This window comes from Falco peregrinus, chromosome 2 (genome assembly GCF_023634155.1).
Source record: "Falco peregrinus isolate bFalPer1 chromosome 2, bFalPer1.pri, whole genome shotgun sequence".
Taxonomy (NCBI): domain Eukaryota; kingdom Metazoa; phylum Chordata; class Aves; order Falconiformes; family Falconidae; genus Falco; species Falco peregrinus.
The window spans coordinates 94400096-94421298 of NC_073722.1; the positions used below are offsets into that span (position 1 = coordinate 94400096).

A 21203-nucleotide genomic window follows, 5' to 3' on the forward strand; every position below is an offset into this window, starting at 1 on the left:
AGAAAAGTCACAGGATGCATTATAAGTAACCTCATAGATAACTGCAGCTATTTTTTTTTTTTTAATTATCTTCAGATCTTTAGTTACTTTTTGCATTTAATTCAGTTTGGACGGTAAAAACCAGTCAGTTTTGCTTCTTGCCTGTGGGTAATTTCTAGCAATGCCTTTAATGCTGCAGTCTGTGATTGTAGATTGCAAAGGCATGTTGGGAGGAGGCGGCTCAGCATGTGTCTGGACTTCGGGGCAGGGAGGGTCCCCTCTATTTATTTGCTTTTTAATGTAAACTTTTCTTCTACCTGTCTTGTTTTTATAAAATATAATTAAGTGCATAACCCTGACTGTATTCCTCTACCCTTTAAACGATATTCTTATTTTGATGTCCAGCCATTTACAAACATAAGGTTGTTCAAGTCTGAGTCAAAATGACTAACGATCTGCAAATACTTTGCATGCTAATACAGTGTGTTCTCGTCTCAGTGTGCATTAATCTTCCTTCTCACAGCTTGTGCAGCCTTCGACAGTCCTCTGGGATGGAGAGTCTTATTTCTGGGAATGGAAATAGTTGCTAACTGCGGAAGGGTTTGTATCACGGAAGCAATACTTAGGGAGAATATTCATTCTTCTGTGTTTTCTGTGAACTTTTTGGCATCCTCAGGCATTTCTAAAGCTCATTCTGTTTTTCAAAATGCCAGAGCTGCTGTTTGCTTACAGAGGATAACTTTACTGATACTTGATGTATTTCCAGCTTTGTTCTGTGTCACAGGCGACCGTTGTTGAGAACTGCGAGTTGGTAAAATGTGCTGATGCTGGCCGCTGGCGACGGCGTTTTGTGCTTGTCAGGAAAGTATGTGCAGTAGCTGTGCAGACACCCCACCGACTCCTACCTTACCCTTGCTGCAGAAGGGAACTCCAATCTCACGGCTCTCCTGGCCCACAGTGTTTCATCGGCAGCTGCCAACAGTGTAAAATACCTTCCCCGTCGCTCTGGTCTCCAAACAGAGCGACCAGCCGAGCGACATGAGAAAATCCCAAATGTTTCCGTCTGGGAGTGTGAGTTCTTCACAGTCCGGGGGCTAGCAGCAACACCACGCAGGCAACCGCGTGATTTCACACAGTAGGTGTTTCGGGTTCATTTGTCTACTCGGGATCTAGAATGATGGCTCTTCCTCCTGCAGGATGAAATGTTCAGGGAAAATGTGTGGGGAAACACGGAATAATGATCTACTGGGATGCTGCTATGGAATTAGCATTTGAGGCCCTATCCGTGCCATCAGGGAGAAAGCATCACACACGAGATAGTTGGATACTACCTTTATTGTGCGCACATACTAAATTGTGGCCTTTTAAAAAATCAGGAAAGTTAGACTGCAAATAGAATTACACATTAATCATTTTTGTTTGTTTTCTCAGAGGCCGTGTAAGATCGCAGGACAGCTGCTCCTGTAGGCTCCACGATCAGAAGAACCAACTGCTTATTGTAATCTCTACAATGACTTGCTCCACCCCTGCTCATTGGCGTAGCTCTTCTGCGATCGGGTGAGTGGGTTTGATTTACAGCAGTGCAAATGGGAGAAGAATATGGGCCTTCATCTGTGGAATAAGTGAAATCGAGCAGGTGCTATTCCGCTGAACAGCTTCTGCTGAAGCGCTATCACAGACCATTGGGTTTAGCATTAATCAATGGTCAATCTTCTGCTATTGTTTTCTTTTTTTCTATCTTTTCCTTGATTACACCTATTTGGATGTGGCTGCTGATGGATCAGGTGAGCTGCCAGATCTAGCGGGAAACCCTTCCGACAGAGAGACTGGACATGACCAGGGCTCCTCATGTTCCACCTTTGTGTTTTTAAGCACACTGGTGCCTCAGCTGCCAGGCACACCGCACATCCATGCTCCGCTGCCCTAACCTGTGCCGTAGCTCCAGAGCCGCTAACAGAGCTTCCCTTTGCCGCTGCTGCACAGGGCAGTGATGATGTTCTGCAATCGAGTGACAAGTGGAAAGCACGCATGACTGCAGCATTCCTAGGATGCTGTACACTTTGCAAGGATGTGAGGAGCACTGATGTGTTGGGCCAGAATTGCAGTCAGAGGAACGTCAGCACCTGCTCTTGTCGGTGCCTCCGACAGCCTTGGACTCGGGTGCGGCATCAATGAGAATTCCCGTGCTGCAGCCTTGAGAATTCCAGGGCCACAGGGATGAGAATTCCCATGCCGCAGCGATGAGAATTCCCGTGCCACGCCACTTCGTCAGCGCTGCAGGTGTCCGAGCGGAGGTGAACACAACCCCCCTGCCCCTTCCCAAAAGCAAGGAAGGGAAGGGACACAGCAGCAGCCACCAGGAAATACTGGCCCTTACGGTGAGAGGAACCATCGCTGCTTTTGTTAAAGGGCAGACAATGAGCAGATGCACTCAGCAAAGCACGTCAGAGCTTTCTGATGGCCCAGGGTGTGTAAGCTGGAGAAGTACACAACACCGACACAGGGTGCAATGGAAAGTGAGGTCGCTGGAAGGTGTCCCAGGGCCACGGTGGTGCTGGCACAGTAACCTCTGCAGCACTGCTGGAAATGAGACCAGGCTCGCCCATGCCCGCAAGGCTGCAGATCTCACATGCACGGACCATCTCCAGTGGCACCGAGTGCTCATCACTTCCCACAAAGCCTTCACCAGTTTCTCTTTTCCTTGGTGAAACTGAAGCAGCGTGTCGGGAGACAAGTCCTTTGGCAGGGAGCAACTCTGGTGCCAGGCTGTGGCCAGGAAAACATGGGCTTTTCGTGGGACTTGTTTAAAGCCAGGTGCCCAGGAGGCAGAGGGAGCCCAGCTGGCCTGCAGCATCGCTCACTCACTGGGCGCAGCTGCCTGGTCCATCCCAAACCGGGCTGACGAGCTATTTTTGGCACATGAAGTCAGAGGGAGAGAGAAGCTGCATCACAGATGAGTAAGAAACAGTTGGCTTCTCTGCAGAGGAGAGCGAGCCAGGCCCCGTCTGCGGGACTCGGGACAACCGGCTAGCCTTCGGGTTTGAGGCTAATGCTTCTTCACCATTCAGTACCTTGGCTGCGATGCTTTTTAGAGCGGGAAAGACACATGGCATGGGAAGATCGGCCAAACCGTATCTTCAGAACAGTGCACGGGGTCCTCAGCAGCGTCACTGAACAGCCCCAATGTCATACCCTCCCGGGAGCCGTCCCCAGCTCCATCGGGAGGCACAACCTGCCCCGAGCCAGCTCCTCTCCCAGTGCTGCTGCCCCAGCTGCGTCTCACGCCTGGAGGAAATGAGAAACTGAAGGGCCCGTGGGAGTTTTAGGGACGAGAGCAGCTATTTTGTGTATGGTCTCTGCTATATATAGAGTCTGGCAAGTACCCGGGGCTGGAACATGTTGCTTTTGTTGCTGAAAACATCACTTGGAAAGCCCATTTTAGGCAAGCGCTGCTGCCTGTTGCCAGATACACTAACCAGGTGCCGTAGGCTCATGCTTTGTCTTGGAATGAATGTAAGAAAAGCTATTGTAACTGAAGCACGTGCTTGTAGAGCTGTTGTTACTTCTCTGGGAGCTTCTTCCTACTAAGGAGCTTTTGCCTCCTGGGGGAAGCTTGCAAATCTAATTACATGCCGGGTGTCGGAGCAGTCAGTGAAGACCTCAGGTGGCACTGGCTCAGTTTCAGATCCTGTCCCATCATGCGGATGAACTGCAGGACTGTCAAGATTTCAGATGAACCCTGCCTGCCCTTTGCAGACTGATCCCCGGGACAGAAGTGCACTTTGCCACAGATAATTAGTCCATATTTTAACGCGCTTCCTTTAGGTAGGTCATGCAGGGCCGGGGTGGAGGCAACTCAGCCGTCTGGCAAACGGCAGCAACAGAAGTGGCTGCAACCTGGAACTGAGACACTGCGAACCAGCGTTGGAGCTGGCGGGAGGGTTGAACAGCCCACGTGTATCAGTGTGTTATTCGCATCTTTCTGCTGTGATTTCTAAGCTACTGCTGTCACAAGAATCCCGGGTGAGCAGGCAACTCACAAGCGGGGCTGTGGTGGGCCGGCCACCTTCTTCTCCTGGAGGATGCTCCCAAAGAGCCTGGCTGCTGCCATGGCACAGCCCCAGTGGATGGTGATCCCGAACCCGCCGTGGCCATAGTTGTGTATCACCTATGGGAGAAGAGGAGGGATCGGTGCTGAGAAAGCTGTGCTGGAGCCCTGGGGCTAAGGGCAGCGAGGAGCCACAATAGTGGCTGGGAATGCCATTAGTGTCTTTAGATTGACCCTTCCATCTGGGAGCTCCCAGTGCACAGCTGGGGGAACTTCTGCTCCTTCCCTTCCTCCAAAAGCTGCTGGAGAGGCAGGAGAAACTCTGCATGGTTCAGTGGCATCCCAAGCATCGTCTGCACCCGCTGCTCCGGCCACCCCGAAATGCAGCAGTGGGGCTTGCAGCCGTGTGCCTCAGAGCACATCACGTTACATCCTACCTAGTGTTTGTTCCTACCAAAGTAAATTACTTTGCTTCAGCAGGAGCCTGACTCATCGCTGGGATCAATAGCTACACCTCTCCTGTGCCAAGGCAGCGTAGATCTGGCGTGCTGATAAAGGAACAGAGCGATCCAGAAATTAATTCAAATACAGCATTACTTTGAACTGTGCTCCGGAGTTTGCCTAAATACACCGATTCCTTTCCAAGACTCTCCAGCTAAAAAATTGAATATATTTTCATTACATTTAGTTACATTTTACAGTCGTCATCCCCTTTGGAGCTTTAATCTCTTCTTCTAAGCTGTACATCTAAGAGACACATGCACGCACTCGAATCAAGGATTCCCTCTGCAGGTCTGCTGATGAGCAGTCAGGCGACAGCACGGAGGAGTAATGTGGTCCTACGTGAAAAGGTGCTGTGCTGAGGGTCCAAGAACAGATGGCACACTGCAACTCGGGCATCTTTTCTCTAAAAGATATATTAGCCATGCAAGGCTATTTAAAGAGCTATTGCCCTGGAGAAGTTTGAGCCTAGACCCCCAGCTTTACTTGCACAGAGGCAGCTGAATTTTTCAGAGCCCCGCAGCGGGTACAGCCCCAGCAGTGTCCCTCTGTGCCTTCACCACATTTCATTTCATGCTGCTGCTGAGCTTCAAACTGGAAGAAATCTCAAGTCCGATCTTTTGCACCAACAATCTGGTGTCAGTGCTGGAGGCCCTGAGCATTTTATTAAAAACTGCGTATTGGGTTTGATTAAATGGAGACATGAAGTTCACAGGCACAAGGGACTCTGTACCTTATGGGCTGCTGGCAGAAAACCACGCTACTTTAAATGCTGACACCAAAATGTGGTTTGCATGTGCCTCGTGTGGTCCTGGGAGCAGCGCAGCCCATGCCAGACTTTTTCTCCCATATGGGTTTTTCGGTGTCTGTGAAGAACTAAGCTCCAGCTGCAGGTTTATCCCTTGGCAGGAGCACTCCTTGCCCCCTCTCCCCACAAAATCCATCAGACCTGGCTATCTTTGACATTTATCTCTGACACTGGGTTGAAACTGAGAGGGGAGACAGAGCGAGGACCGACGAACGCGGGGCAGTGCAGCTGCGGGCTGAAGAGCACCAGCGTTAGCTGGATGTGGGTGTTGCAAGTGCGTAACGCACAATTAGCGTGGTGGTTAATGACACTCGGCATCTGGGGGCTGTGCACGGTACCTCTGCCTGGAAATGGCCGTGGCGGAGGGTCTCCCGCTCCAAGCGAACGAAGGGGCGTGCTGGTCTCAAGCCGCTCCACTCCTCTACGATCTTTGCTTTCTGAAAGGAAAAGCACATCAGCTCCTGCGCGGCGTTTCTCTGGATGACAGCAGCCAGATCCCTCGGCACTAAGCGGTCCGTGAGGTGAGGGCTCCCGCAATGAGCAGGGACGGAGGCTCCCCTGTCCCTGCTGCTGCTGCAAGGGGCGACGGGGCAGAGCAATTGCAGATGGCAGCCTGCACGTCGCCAGCCTGCAGCAGAGCCGGCAGGGCAAAGTGCTGTGCCAAAAGCCCACACGTTCCTTGTAACCCAGGGTGCAACCGCAGTGGCAGGAGGGGATACAAACCAGCCTCGCCACACGCCAGCCTTTCTATAACGCAGCAGAAGGTGGCGGGAGGGGGCTGGGGCCGGATGCCCTCCCAAAACTCTTGCTCTGATTTTTTACCAGCTATATGAGTAATTACGTTTTCCTACAAACCTTGTCTCAAAAGCAATGCCAGCCCCAGTCCCTGCCTGTCCATCAGCCAGGTGTACTGAGCCCGAGATGTGCGTGATGAACGTGGCCAGGCACCAACATGATGCTGTGCCACCCCGTGATTTACCCTCTCACAAAGCGCCATGTGCTGCCGGGGGACACGCAGGAGGCCCAAAAATTCAGGTTTTTGTGGTTTGTCCCCAGCACCCATCCCTGCAGCCTCAGCTGCACCCCAGCACCCGGACTCTCTGTACCCCTTCCCTCCCTACTTCCCGGCGGTGGGCCTTGGGTCGGGGTCTCCCACCTGGAGAGCGGGAAGCAGCCTGCAGCAGTTCTCCCAGATAGTTTTGTGATCCTGGGTGCTGTTTTCTTCATTCCAGTTGCCGTGCTGATAGATCCCTCCCAAGACCGTGAACTCACTCCTGCACCAAGACCCAAAAGAGATAAATGGTGGTGAGTGTCCCCAGCCATCCCTTGCTGGACCACCACACCGAGGGACTCTGTGTGGGGGATGTATGGATCCTGCTACGCCCAGAGCCTGTAAAATATTCCTGCCGGACAAACTCTCACACGGAGCAGGCGGGAGTGGTGCCTGCATGTCTGCTCATCAGCAAGTCATTCATCAAATACTATCAGCACTCAAAAGGCCCTTGCCTGGGCAAACCAAACAGCTCATTTCATCTTCTATCAAACAGGTCTGCTCCTGCTTGGCTAGGGAAGAGGGCTGGAAGGAACAGGATGCCTCCAGTGGGGAACACAAATAAACATATTTCTGCTGCAGCTGCTCCAAAATTCCTGCAGGTTAACAGAGGACAATGGCAGGTTACGGCCTGGGGGGAGCTGGGGGTGTCTGTACCTGCTGGACCCTTCTAAAACCTTGCTTGAGCCCTGGGAAGCACAAAACCACAAAGGCTGAAGGGTGGGGCGTGCAGGAGGGGAGCCCCCGGGGCTGAGCACTCCAGCATGGAAGAGATGCCCTCTAATGCTCCCCTTGAGAGCCAGCCTGGTGCCCAGCTATGACAGCTCCAGCTAAAACAAACACAGGGAAAAGAATTCAGATGTGGCTGGGACTGTGGTCAGAAATCGCTTGGAATATTTTGCTTGGGGGCTGTGAGCATTCAAAGTTATTTACATAATGGCTGATTGCCTAATTCTGAAATATCAGCACAATAGGGAGTGCCAGAAATGCAGCATTCAAGCTCAAGCTTAAAAAGCCCTCTCCATGGGCAAAGCCGGGTAGATAGCTGCTCTCAGGAGGAAGCAGAGGTGGGATAAACAGCAGGTGTATTTATTTATTCTGCAGTTTAGCTCCCCGAGTACAGGCATACACTGCCGTCTCAAATAATAGATCCCAATTCCCCTAAGAAAGTTGCCGGTGGGAAGCAGGTGGAAAGCGCAAGATAAGTGCTGGAAGCTGGGCTCTGCCCGGGAACAGCCACTGCCACTCGCTGAGCTCTGGAGATGGTGCTTTTGGGGCCAGGATCTCATTTTAGCCCTCCTCATCCCTATGGGGACACAGAAATAAGGTCTTCCCCTGGGATTCCTCCTTGGTTTTTGCAGGGAGCTCTGCATGGGTGCTAAACTGAATGGGACGCTCCCAGGAGACGTCTCACCAACAGCTGCAGGCACAGCTCAGGGTACCAGTGAGGGGAAGGCTGAGCTTTTTAGGATAGGCTTTTATTAAAGTAAAAAAGGATTCCTGCCACTGGTTTTAATGGGAGGATGGATCAGAAGTGCCTTTCCCCACAATGAGCTGTTGTACAGCAGTTCTGTCAACACCATTGATAAAAAAAAGATGGGTACAAATGTGAAAACAAGAGATCTCCCCTGAAATATTTGCCCTACTGTCAACGTTTGGCTCTTTTGAGGACCTGATTTTGTTTTGGTGGGATAGGATCAGGGACACTGAAGCCACGTGGTGCTGCCTGATCTGAGAGCCCAGGACCAGCCCAGCCCCACCGGCATCCGAGTGCCGAGCTGGGGTCTGCGCAAGGAGGTCACTGCCCCAGGAGTGGGAGCTCCCTCGCTTTCCCTGCCTGCCCGTGTGCTCCTGCTCTCCTCCCTGAGAGAGATAGGCTGCTTGTAATAAATGTCCATGGTCTTGTTGGTGGTTCCTAATGGTCTCCAGTCATTAGCTTCTTTCCCTAATGGCTCCGAGCTATGGAGGTGCTCAGTCCTACTGAGCATCGTCAGGCCAGGTGTGAACGCAGGCTGGGCTACTGCAGGGCAGGCAGCAGCAGGGAGCCGTGGCCAAGCCAGTGCTGACAGCAGAGCATCACTAAGGCCAGCCAGCCCCTGCCCACCTGCTGTCACCTACCCCGGTATGACGTACGGTGAGTTGTAGATACCAGATTTGATGTCATGAGTGATGATGAAATGCTTCACCCATGGGGCCAGGACCTGGGAGACAAAGGGGAGAGGGTCAAGGGGAGGTGGAGAGCAAGGTTCCTGGCTCAGGGAGGCAGCAGGAGGGATGTGGGCAGGCTGACGAGCGTAGACACCAGGGTCTGTATGTGGTACCCTCCCTTCTGCTCAGGCTCTGTACACCACAGCGCTGCTGCCATGGGAAGACAGGGAGATGGGAGGGCAGGTGGACAAGTGGAGGAGCTTCCTACCTGGCATCAGTCTGTGTTTCCCCACATAATTATCTTCTTCTCCCAAGGATTTTATGTCTTTTTATTATTAGCATTATGCTTCTGGCCTCCCCCCGCCTTCACCCAGAAAAGAAATGGGGTGGTGACCCAGGACATCCCCACAGATGAACGAGGAATGAGATTCAGGTTTTCTGCTCTGGCCTCCACACATGAGGGTTTTACACAACCAATGTTTTCCGGGAACTGGGACCTGATCCTGGTGTGGGTCCAGCCCATAAGCCCTCGATTCAGCCCAGAGGGCACAGACACACCTCACGGTTAACAAGTGGCTCCTCCAGCAAAAAGAGTGGGGGACGTAAGCCCTGCACCCTCCTCACCTTTATGACCTGTCCACGGCCAGGTTGTAGCTCCGGGTCGGGCTGCAGCTCCCCGGCACGCACCCCAGTGCAGTTTATTACAACATCCACGCCCTGGGCAAACATCTAATGAGAGACAGACGTGGCGCGGTGAGCGGCACGCACAGCGATGCGACCCACGGGGGGCACGAGACTCCTGCATCAAAGCCAAGCCCAGAACTCGGTCCAACGGTCTGGTAATGAATAAACCATAAGGGCCGGATCCAGGGCACAGCTCCCCCAGCACAGCTCCCGCTGAGACCCCATGTGTGCAGGCAAGGAGAGTGTTTGCAGTTCAAGGGGAAGACGGACCGTTGATTCTTGGCTGCGTCCTCACTCAGTGCTGGCCAAACACACTACCCTGTCCCCTCTCAGCCATCCCTTGATGCCCAGAAGTCTTTATCTTGCCTGGTAGAATTTGTCTCCTAGATCTTGGCGTAGTCTTGCCGCTGCCCCTGGCCCATCACTTATGCCAAGGGACGTGCCAGAGCAGCATGTGCCTGCTGGATGCTGCTTCTCCGTGCCAGAATGGGGCTGTGCCCGCTGCCCTGCTCTGCCCCGGCTTGATATCACCACTCACCTCCTGGAAAGATTCAACCTTCTTATGGAAAAACTTCACTCCTCTCTGCGTTAATCTGGGAAGAACAAGTTCATTTGTTACCAGCAAATGAAAAGCAAATGTACCATTCAAATTAGCACCTGTAATTGATACCCAGAGAAGGTACAGCTTGTTGCTCCTTGTTATAAAAGACCTTTTCCATGGTCTTTGTGGTGGTTCCTAATGGTCTCCAGTCATTAGCTTCTTTCGCTATGGCCCTGAGCTACGGAGGGTGCTCAGTCCTGCTAAGCCCTGCATCAGAGCCCAGGTCTTCTGCTGTGGGTAGGGCACCCACTCCACCTTACCAGTAACAAGAACAAAACCAAGCCCCACATATTCCCACAGTTAGAAGCACTCAGATGCACAAAATACACTCCCGGGCTAACAAAGCGGGGAGCCTGTTACCCCCCTGGAGCAATGAGTAGGAATTCCAGACCCTTCTCCCTGCCTCCCAGGGATGCATCCCTGCCTCCCCTCTCCTTCGGCTCATCCTGCTGTGCCCCTGCGCTGCTGCGGGGCACAGGTTGCTGAGAGCAGGGGAGGATGCTCAGGTCCCCTGTGGGTGCTGTCCCACGGAAGCCACCAGCACCAGCATCTTCAAGCTGATTAGGTCAGAAGTGCAGCAGGACACGAGGTGGCCGCCTCAAATCAGTGCCACCTAAACTCAGCCACCAACCTGGCCTGAGAAAAGGATCCAGGGCAACACCTGATGTGCAGGATGAAAATCCACACCTGCCTCCCATGTCCTGCTGGCTGCAGGACTCGGAAGGAGCAGTGGCTCTCCTGCACCCCCAGTGCCATGGCAGCTCTGCACTCACCTGTTGGTGAGCCATGGCAGATAGCTCCTGCACTCCAGCATCAGCGCTGTGTTGAACCAGCCGTAGCTGAAACCAGACGAGGAGAGGAAGGATAGGACCTGCCTAAGGACCATAAGGAACCCCCAGCAGCTTTGCACAACAGCCGCTTCCTGCCCTGGTGCTGCCGACGGCCGCTGCAGCTCTGGGACTCCAACTCCCCCTTGCAAAACATGTGCATGTTTTTTTCTCCTCTGTTTACAGCACAACACACCTTCTGCTGATTTTCTTCCCCCAGTTTGACAATATTTGGTGAAGTAAGAGCAGAGCTGGAATGGTTTCCATGCTGGGCTGCTCCTTTTTTGCCTTGTTTGAGGCGTTCCCTACTTATTTTAAGGGAAGCAGCTGTAACGAAGTGAGGCCACTTCTGCACCTGCAGTTTCTTGCCCTCGCCGCCCCTTGACAGGGAAGCATCTGGGACCATTCACCCACACCTGTCCTGCCGGGGGGGAAGGACATCAGTGCCTCTCTGGAAAACAGACTGGAAAATACCTGTAACCAGGGAAGAGTTCAAGCTCTTTTGCTGTCAAGTTCCTGAATCCCAGGACAATGTTCTTCCAAGATGGGTCCTGCAATAGGGAAAAAGGTCCGAGCTCATCAATGAACCCGAATTGCAATCAATCCCTATCGTGGGACAGAAGCTGGGGGGGTACACAGCCCACCCCGAGGAGCATGGGCAGTCATGCAGCTGCAGCACACCATGGCCAGCAAGGCTCTGCCAGCTCCCACCCGCCCAGGGCTCAGCCCTTCCTTCATACCAGTACAGCATCAGGGGCACAGAAAACACCGTGTCCCGGGCAAACTGTCACAAGACAAACTTGGAAGGATTCAGAAACATTCAGAGCATCATCTGGGAAAAAGTACAACCCTGCCCGCCCCCGGGCAGCCTCCGAGCTGGAGCCCTTCCCAGCCCTGGCTGTGACTTGCTCCTTACCGACACCGGCTGTGTAAACAGGTTGTAGCCAGAAATTAAGAAAAGTCCCATTTCCTTCGCTGCCGGTGAGCCCAGGTGCCTGAGGAGGTGATCAAACGTCTCCTTACTCCAAAGCCTGCAATGAACACGGGGGAGCGGTGGCTCTGCCAGCCCTATGGAGCTGTGCCTGGGCAGCTCAGCCCCCCATGCGCTGATGGGCATGGCGGGGCAGACACGGCACTAGCATCCTCCTCCTCCTCCTCCTCCTCCTCCTCCTCACTTACGTCTCCTGCAAGTTGCCATGGTCGCTCAGGTAGGGCTGCCACAAGCCAGCTGCCCCATCGCTGGTGGTGTGGGGCGTGTAGCGGTCTGCGTAGACCTCCATCTCCAGGGAGGGCACCAGGCTGTGGTACTGCTCGTGGATGCACAGGGCAGTGGACAGGCCGATCACCCCAGCCCCGATGACGGCCACACGCATGGCTCCGGCTCTCTGCAGCGAGGGAAACACCTGAAGGGCAGCACTGGGGCTGGGGTGCCGCTTGGACAAGCTGGGGCTTCCCAGGAGGGAGGGCATCTGCTCCTGCAGGACCCCACCTGGCCCTGGCTCTGCTGCTGGAGCAGAGATGGCTCAGGGAAGGGGCTGAGCTGCTCTTGGTGCATTAGTGTGCATTTCTTGTACAGCCTCCCAAGTCCTCTTCAGCACCTGCCTGCACTGGCCAGGCACTGAAATCGCAGATGCAGGGGGTGCAGCTTGCCACGGGACGTTACTCCATTGCTCACAGCCCTTGTGCTCGGGGCCGCATCCCTGGCTCTACCCTTGGGTGTGCTGTAGCTGCTGGCAAACAGCAAAGTTGCAGCTCAGCTGCCCATGGCCGTTCTCCTCTGCTTGGCAGAGAGAGTTGTGGTTGCTTTGTGTCCTGCAGCAGCTCAGGACAGGGTGCCACAGCCATCAGCATCCTCCTCTCCCTCCCATCAGCCAGCATGATGAGGGCGAGCAGCCGGGGAGAGGTGGGAGCACCCACCCGCTCACACCGTCTCCCATGGGATGTCGTGAGCCCTCCATGCCCAGCAACCCAGCCCTGCTCTGGGGAGTTCCTAATTCTCCCCAGCCCCTGGCACAGGCTGGAGACACAAGAAATGGGCAGGGATAAAAGAAATGGGAAACAGCAGGTGTTTTCCAGGGAGCAATGCCAGGTGCAATAAATGCAAGGATGGTTCCTCACGCTGCTGTTGCCCTCGGGGCTGCCTGCACTTGAGGGTGGCTGTGCCACCACCCCAAATCCTCCCCAGCACCAGCTGGGAGAACCGCTGTTTGCCAATGTCAGCTGCGAAGAGGGTCTGCAGCCCCCTTTGGTCTCCTGACTCTTCCCTCTTGACAGAGCTTTCCTGCCTTGCAGCCTGGAAAAAGCCCTTTGGTCACCACCTGGGCAGAGAGCAGCCAAGGACTGATTCGAGGAAGGGCTGGGGTTACAACAGTGTGGGTCATGTCGGCCTGGGTCACACCCCTGAATGCTCCGCTGCCAGCATGTGGGTAGGGGGAGGGATGCCAGCAGCATGCCAGACCTGGCTCTGGGCAGCATGAGTAAATTCTAGCCCATAGTTTTATTTGGACAACGTGACGCGCAGCATCTCTGCTGCGAAAGGCAGCCCGCAGCGGGACTGACATTTGCTGGAATGGAGGGATGAGTCATCGGGATGGCAAAGCACCGACAGCAGCAGGAGAGCCGCACTGCTTCCCATCTGCTGTGGTTTTATAACCCACAGGCGGCAGGAGCTGGGGCTGCACGCTCTACCTGCAGCCGGGGGGGGGAGGGACGGGACGGGACTCGCCCCAGGCTGCCCCTGCAGCACCGACCAAGGAGGTATCCGCCTCGCCACTCAATAAATCATGGGAACACACATTTTCCACCAGCTTACCTGCAGAGTGTGTGGTCCTTGGGGTAGTCACCGCGGTTTTCAGAGACTTCAACAGAGTCACCTTCTCAGGGCAGCTTGTTTACAGCCCAGCAAACTGCCCACAGTGCAAGGTCTAAGTGCCAAGGGCAGCGGGATGACAGCCCGCCCCCGGGCAGCGGGGCCAAAGTCTTTGCTCCAGACCCAGGGAGGTGGAGTCCCCCGCACCAGACCCCGTGTGTTGCTGGCAGCCGGCCCAGGAGTTGCTCCTCTGAAAGGAAAACAGGGTCACCACCGTCTGTGGCAAAATGCCATCATTGACACTTGTCACCATGGTGACTGCTGGCTGCCCCGATGGGTCCTGGTGGATGGAGAGATGCGGATGGGACTCCCCAGCCACCGGATTCCTGTGGGATCTGGAAAAATCAAATGCCGAGGTCTTGGTTTTTGTGTCGTAAGAGAGAAATGGCATTGCTTCCCCTCCGCTAGACCCCAGGAGCCATGCTGCCCAGCTTCCCCCTCTCAGGGGCCAGATGGCTTCGTTTCTCTTTTCTAAGCTGCCTCTCCCTTCACAAAACCCACAACTTTGGGCTCTGGGCTGAAAAGCCAGGTTTCTGTCAGTGCAGATACCATTAGCAGTGGCAGAGGCAGCCCTGGAAGCACACATGGTGTTTGGGCAGAGTTGCTACAATTAAAGATTTTACTATGCCTCAAGGTTTTATAAAGGAGGTAATAAGGATAAAAGAAATGGGAACTAATCTCCTGCACAGGTTGCAGACATGTCTCTGGAGTCTTGGGCCCTGGGTTTCAGCCACGCAGCACAACCCACCGCAGGTGACAGGAATCCAGTCTCACAAAAGGCAGAGGAAAGGCATGGGCAGGCGTACGCTGGCCTGAGCAGAAGGATGCTTTGCCCCGAGAGGTCAACGAGGATGGCCTGGGAGGGTGAAGTCTGCAGGCTCACAGGGCTTCAGCACCTGGTACCTTTAATGCTTTTGGTAGCGGAGCACCACTCGCACACATTTCGGATCCCCAGCATCCCTGCGGGGGCTGCCATCCTGCCTCCCACCACCTGGCAGGAGCAGCACCACCCGCGGGTGACAACCTTATCCAGGCTGCCGAAGACAGCAGCTGGCGAAGCCATGGGATCCCGCTTCGCTTCGGATGCCGTGAAAGAGAAGGCTCATCTGTCACCTGTGCTGCCTCACGACCGCATCCTCCCAGGGATGCTGCCAGGAGAAACCTCCTGGGGCAGGTGGTGTCCAAGCCCCGGGCACCCACCCCCTCGGACCCCAGGGTGCTTGGCACAGCTCCTCTTTGGAAACACAGAATCACTCCGGTGGGGAAAGACCTTTAAGATCATTGAGTCCAACCGTTAACCCCGCACTGCCAAGTCCATCACTCAACCACGTCCCTGCGCGCTGCATCCGTGTGTTTTTCAAACACTCCCAGGGACGGTGACTTCGCCACTCCCCTGGGCAGCCCGTGCCAGTGCTTGACCAGCCTTTGGGTGGAGAAATTTTCCCTGAAATCCAGTGTAAACCTCTCCTGGTGCAGCTTGAGGCTGTTTCTTCGTCCTGTCACTTGTTACCTGGGAGAAGAGCCCGGTCCCCCTGCCCACAGCCCCCCTGGCAGCTGGAGAGCGACCAGCCCCCCCAGCCCCTTTCCCCCAGGCTAAGCCCCCCCAGTGCCCCCCACCAGCGTGGGGAGGGACGGAGGGGGAAAGGCACCCACGGCCTGAATTATTAAGGGCTTTACATACAACCAGCAAAGCCTCTTACACTAATTACCCCATTACTCGTCTGCCTCTTGCTTTCGGCACCGCTGACCCCTCGCACTTTCTTCGCTCCGCTCCGAAGGGGGCTCCCGCCGGCCGCCCCCGCCGCCCTCCGGGGGCCGTCAGGGGGATGCTCAGACCCACCGGCACCTTTCGGGGCGCTGCCCCGCTCCCCGTGCCGAGGCTCGGCCCCCCCCGCCGGGGTGCGGGCCCCGTCAGCCCGGGGATCGCCCGCCGAGCGCGGCCCGGCCCCGGGGAAGCACCGCCCCGGCCCGCCCCGGGGCCGCCCCCGCCGCCGCAGCGCCTGGCTCCTCCCCGCGGCGCGGCGGCCGGGCGGGCTGCGCAGCCGCCGGGGCGGTGGAGGCGGCCGGTGCCTCGCCGCCGCCGCCGCTGTAGCCGGGCCCCGCCGCCATGGCGCTGGTCACGCTGCAGCGCTCGCCGACCCCCAGCGCCGCCTCCTCGGCCAGCACCAGCGAGGTGAGCCGGGCCGGGCCGGGCCGTGCCGCGGGGGGACGGGGAGCGGGGCGGGACGCGACTCCTCAGCGCCGCGGCTGGGCCCCGCGCGTCGGCCGCGGCCCCCGGCCCCGTGGCCCTGGCCCCTCACAGCCGCCCCCAGCCCCTGGCTGCATCTCCTCACGGCCCGCGGCCCCATGGCCCTGGCCTCTCACAGCCCCCTGTAGCCCCCAGCCCCTGGCTGCCATCTCCTCACGGCCCCCTGTAGCCCCCAGCCCCTGGCTGCCATCTCCTCACGGCCCCATGGCCTTGGCCCCTCACAGCCTGCACAGCTTCTGGCTCCATCCCCTCACAGCCCCTGGCCCCACAGCCCCCCAGTATCCCCCAGACTCAGGCTCCAGCCCCTCACAGCCCCAGCCCCTCGCAGCCCCCTGGCCCCCATATCCCCCAGACCCTGGCTTCAGCCCCTCACAGGCTCAGGCCCCTTGCAGTCCCCAGCCCCACGGTCTCCCAGCCTACCATAGCTGCTTGCCCGCTGCCTTCATCCCCTCACAGCCCCCATGGCCCTGCCCCCCGCCCAGCCCCAGCTCAGCCCTGCACTGCCCCTTCCCCTTGCAGCCCCCCGTGCTGCCCAGCGCTGCTGTGCCTCAGCCCCTGGCCTTTCGATGCTGTAGGCTGCGTCAGGCCTAGGACTGTCCAGCGTCTCCCCGCTCTGCCCCGCGGCACACTGGCCGTGCCCCCCTCAGCCCCCCTCCGTCCCTCGCCCCGCATTAGCTTGGGCTAGCTGAACCCCAGGCAGCCTGCTTCGCTCTTCTCTGCCAGGTAAATCCCCGGGCAGCGCGCTGGGCCTGTCATCAGGGAGTGGCTGTGCTTGCTGGCCCCATCTGTTCTCCTTCCCTGACACCCCACAGCAGCCACCGCCTCCTGCCCCAGGGGTGCTCTGCTTCACCCCCTGCGCTACCCCTCTGTCCCCACGCTGCAATGGCTCTGCCTTCCCCTTCCCCGTGCCTGCTGCAGCTTCTGCCCCACGGGGAGCTCATGCCAGCCCTTCCCTGAGGCAGCTGTGGTGGGTTGCCTGCTGCCAGAGCAGCTCCTGTCCCACTCCACCCCATACCTGTGCGACGTCCCCATGCTGCTCTGTCTGCTGCCACTCCTTGCTGCAACGCAGCCTTCTCCTTCCCTCCCAGCTCTGTTGCTCCGGGATCGGGTACGCGCTGCTCAACCCGCTGCCCCTGTAATGCTGTGCTCCGCGCAGCCCTGCCCTGCCGGGACAGGCACCCTGTGCATCACAGCTCTGCCATGTGCCCCCTTGGCTCTTGTACCCCAAAAATGCCTTCTCCTGCCTCTGCTCAGCCTTGAGCTTCTGTCTTCCCTCACTGCAGCTCCCACATGCTATCCAAACACAGGTGCACCCTCCAGTTTGTTGTTCTTCTTTCACATGGATCCCTTTTTTCCTCTTAACCCATCTCCTTTATGACCCTCAAAGACCACCTGGTGTGTGTTTCTCTGCATATCCTTCCTGTGTGTCTCTCCCCCCCACCTCTTTCCTTTGATGCTCACTGCCCTTGGCTTCGCTCTGTCCCTGCTCCCACCAGGTAAACAATCCTATTTGTCACCTGTCAGGTCCCTGTGACTCCCCCGATTAGCTGGTGTGACAGGGGAAGGCAGGAGGGTGACAGTGCCACAAAGCTCACAGGTTCTCCCTCACCTGGAGGGGCTGCAGGGGTCCCCTTTGCATGGCCCTCGCTGGAGATGTGTCATCCCTTCTTTCCGCCGACTGTTATGCCATACTCATGTGGTTTGGGCTCCTGAGGCTGCAGGGACCCAGTGTTTGGACCATGCTGCGTTCATTGAGAAACATGAAGACAGGGCCTCTGCTTTTCTAAGGATTTTTTCAGAGGGAATTTTGTTGGGTTCTGGTTCAGGCAGAGTCTTAAATGAGACCTAGTGGCCACCTGATCTACACAGATGTAAAGGAGCGGTAACCCTGTTGCAGGCAGTGGGATTAGACTGGGTTTCACTGGTGCAGGTGGGAGAGGAGTCAAAGCAGCATGCTTCTCACCTTGCCATGTGCATTGCGTTAGGCATTGCATTGTGTAGGAGCTCTGTGGTGGTTGTTAGTTTTGCAGTGCGGTGACCATATGATTCTCCCTTTCCCTCTTGAAAACACTACCCCAGACTTGCCGCCTAGTGTTGTCAGTGGCAGGGCACTCCCGCCGCAGCATCCATGGCTCAGGAGTACTTTGGTGGCTCCCAGAAGAAGACATTGGCTCCTGTTCGGTTTGTTTGGTCCCTTCTGGCGTGAAATACCACAAAACTATAAAATGTCCTTTTCTAAATTCAGCGTGTTACTTTTACAAGGTTAATTTCAAAGAAAAATCCTATCAGAAAGTGCCAGCCTACTCCATGATCTTTAATGATCTTTCTTGCAAGGAAAATCAGGACTCTTTGGGGCTTTTAGTTTGTGTGAATAATTACCGGATTTTTTAAATGGAAAATGATGGCCATACGTCCTTGCTAATTGTGAGTACACTGCTGCAGCCTCTCTTCACTCATGAGCCTAAAGGAATTTATAAAATGGTTGCTGCTGCCTGCAAGAGGCTTGCTGCTATGTTAATGTAGCGTGCTGTGAATTCTTAGGAGGAGAGAGTAGTTCATACACACTTGCAAACTTGCACGCGTGTGTTGGCTCTGCTGCCATCTCCCTTCCCCACCACCGCCAGCTCCGTGTCAGCTCCTTCAGCCTGGCCGCACTCGGCACAGTCCTCAGGGAGGGGTGAGGCTGTGGCTGGTGGGGGTCTGGCCCCAGCGCAGTGTCCGTGCTGTGGTGGGATCCGCGGTGCTCGTGACCAGCGGCAGGCCCATGGCATCACGTGTGGTGCACCATAAAACCTGCCAGCTTGGAGGGATGCTCTGACCAAAACAAGGCAGAAGAACTCAGCGTGGTGGATGGCATCTTTGCTATCTGCCACACTGACTGCTTCTGCCTTGTTTTGGTTTTACTGGAGCTTTGTAATAGAAAATAGAGGGAGAGTTGACTTTGAAAGCAAGTCAGCTTCTGCAAAAGATGAGCCTGCAGCAGATGCAGGGCCGGCTTTGCTGCTGAGCTTCACCTGACGATGTTCAAGACTTCACAGTCGCATTTGTTTAAAAAGAAAAAAAGTTTTTCTCCCTCTTGTTGCTACGTGACAGACCCAAACAAACAGGAGGGTGACCTTACAAAGGCCAAAAAGCTGACAGCCCTTCCCAGGGCTGGGGGGATCTGCTGGTGGGGGGCACTGGAGCTCGCGGTGTTCCCAGGGCTCTGCTGGCTGCCCCGGCCAGGCTGGCTCTGCACTGCCACTGCATACTGTAAACAGACTAAAAATAGCAGTGGTATGCTTCTCACCATCAGCTGCAGTCATTTTGGATGGGCTTTGTGTATCTCTTTTCCTCCAAATGGCTATATTTCTAATATCCGGCCCGTGCGGTTGCGTTTGGGGTTGGTTTTATTCCTGGCTTTACTTGGTTCTTACAGATTGTAAACAGAGCAGCTGCTGTGTGCTTTAGCCTCCTGAGTCTTAACTCGAGCTTGGGGGGAACAACCCAGGTCCTCCAGGCACACAGAACTTCAGGCTTGAATGTTTTAAGTGAAACTGTTTGCTTATTTGCCAGGCTGGATGGGGCTTTGAGCAACCTGGGCTGGTGGAAGGTGTCCCTGCCTGTGGCTGGGGGTTGGAACTAGATGGTCTTTAAGGGCCCTTCCAACCCAAACCATGCTGGGATTTTATGGTTTTTAACTTCTACAAAACCAGCCAGAAACAAGTAACCCTTACAGTGGCCCTTATTTGATGCGGGTTTTAAGCGATGTTGTAGTAAATAAAGAATATGTTCCCTGAGCGTTAGCGCTGATGGGGCGTCATTTCTTAAAGGCTTGTGTCCCTTGTCTGGTGTCCAGTGTGTTGCAAGTTTGAAGGTTTTGCTGTTGCGGGGTGATTTGTAAGGTCCCTGCTTTGCTTCTTGGATCCAAACCATCTTCCCAGTGCAAACTGGCCCATTCTCTTCTGTCTACTTTTGCAGGACCAAAGGAGGAGAATTATCTTTGAGGTTTTTTTGTTGATTTTTTTTTCCAGCTCTGGATGCAATTAGCCCCAACTCTGTTTGTCTTTAATACAGAATTTTGTCCAGAAGCTAGTAGAGAAGTTGAAGAGGGTAGGTGGAAAGCACAGCTATGTGAAAATGTTTCTTGCTGAAAGTAGGCTTAAGTCACAAGCATGCTTCTGTTTTAAGGAGAGTGAATGAAATGTAAAGGCCAGTAATGTCACCTGAGCAGCCAGACTTGCTTCCAGGGGGACTTCCCACTAATGCCCAGTGAAAAAGTGGCTGGTTTAATACATGCTTGTCATGTATTTATCAGGAAAGCAGCAGATGTAGGACTTGTTGATGAGGTGGGCGTCATCCCAGCCTTGGGACGCATCATCTGCCAGCATCCAGCTAGAGGTGGCCTTGCTGGCAAGGTGGCAGCACAGAGTGGGCAGAGGGGCCTTGCCGGTGTGTGCCGGGTTGGGGTTCAGGTGCTGGAGGCTGGGACAGTCCCAGCTGGGCAGTTTGGAGGGCGCTCGTGCTGTCACTGCACACCCTGAATTACAGCCTTAATTTGTGCCCCGCTCTTCGTTAGCAGCCTTTTGCTCGGGACAGGTTCTGCCCTCACGTGTGTGCTCAGTGGGAGTGATGTGTGTGCATTCTTGGTGACGTTGAGGTTGGCGATCTTCAAACCGATCTGTGCTCTAGGACCAGCTTGCAGGATTAGGACCTAAGAGCTTTAAAATCCCCGTGAGCCCCTTTGTCACCCGGCACTGGGTGCTGATGGCATGTATGGGCAGGGAGTCTCATTTATTCCTGGCACTGGAAAGAAAAAACTCTACAGAAAACAATGACCCCAAACCTGTTATTGCAGGGATGGTTTTAAAAAGCAGGGGGATATTTTTTAAAGTTGTAGTATGGAAACAACCAGCGTGTAACTTTTTTTGTATCCTTCTTTTCTCCCCTCAGCTGGAGGTTGGCAGTGATGAAGAGCGTAAATTAAATGTAAGGTAAGCAGAGCTATTTGGCTCTAAACATTGTTTCCACTGTTGTTAATTGTCTGCCGTGTATCTGAGTCCTGATCCCGCACAGGACTCCAGCCTCGAGCATGTATGCTTGCCTGGAGGGGATCGCATGGTCTGCAGAGACCTAAACACTGGGGATGCTCTTTCCCTGATCGGTTTAGTTTTGAGGTGAGTGTTCAGTGAACTGAAAGCATAAAAGAAGGTTTGTGGGTTTTTTTCCTGGTGGGAAGAAACTGGAAAATTGCTCGTCAGCTCTGACCACAGCCCTTACCATTATCACAGCATCTCTGTCTGCTGCTGCTCTCTGTGGTTGAGGCTCTGGGTTGGGAAGGGGGTGTGCTCCTAGGGTTGGGTAGGAGAGAGCTCTGCTCATTCCTGGGTATTAACCATCAGAAATTTGACTCCTTTGATACTGGGGTTGTGTAGAGCTGCTTTCTTCATGTGAGGAGGA

At 55.1% G+C, this 21203-nt stretch overlaps 2 protein-coding genes across 8 annotated transcripts in view; one reads left to right on the plus strand and one right to left on the minus strand.

Annotated features, from left to right (window-relative positions):
- Positions 1-1296: 1296 nt before the first annotated feature.
- DAO (D-amino acid oxidase) lies at positions 1297-15462 on the minus strand. Of its 4 annotated transcripts, none has more exons than XM_005236528.3 (12): positions 15226-15462; positions 13460-13706; positions 11827-12032; positions 11564-11678; positions 11122-11198; positions 10594-10659; positions 9758-9812; positions 9160-9264; positions 8506-8588; positions 6493-6610; positions 5675-5773; positions 1297-4147 (listed from the first exon to the last, which is right to left on the minus strand). In XM_005236528.3, the coding sequence occupies exons 3-12, from the start codon at positions 12018-12020 to the stop codon at positions 4016-4018; spliced, it is 1044 nt and encodes a 347-aa protein (XP_005236585.1). In that variant the 5' UTR covers positions 12021-12032; positions 13460-13706; positions 15226-15462; the 3' UTR covers positions 1297-4015. The 4 variants fall into 4 exon arrangements, with proteins under 4 accessions (XP_005236585.1, XP_027641158.1, XP_027641160.1 ...); XM_027785357.2 differs by having other exon boundaries at positions 15217-15462; XM_027785358.2 differs by lacking the exon at positions 1297-4147 and adding an exon at positions 4155-4934.
- A 79-nt stretch (positions 15463-15541) lies between these two features.
- SSH1 (slingshot protein phosphatase 1) overlaps positions 15542-21203 on the plus strand; it is a 41060-nt gene continuing 35398 nt past the window's right edge. For 2 of the 4 annotated variants that reach the window (XR_008745770.1, XM_055795686.1), the window contains exons 1-2: positions 15542-15689; positions 20697-20737. Coding sequence is in view for 1 of the 4 variants with exons in the window: in XM_055795686.1 (XP_055651661.1) it covers positions 15624-15689; positions 20697-20737 (107 nt within the window). In the remaining 3 variants the exon portion in view is untranslated. Of the gene's footprint in view, positions 15690-20696; positions 20738-21203 lie in introns of those variants that run through there. The other 2 variants (XM_027785378.2, XM_055795687.1) reach the window with 2 other exon arrangements.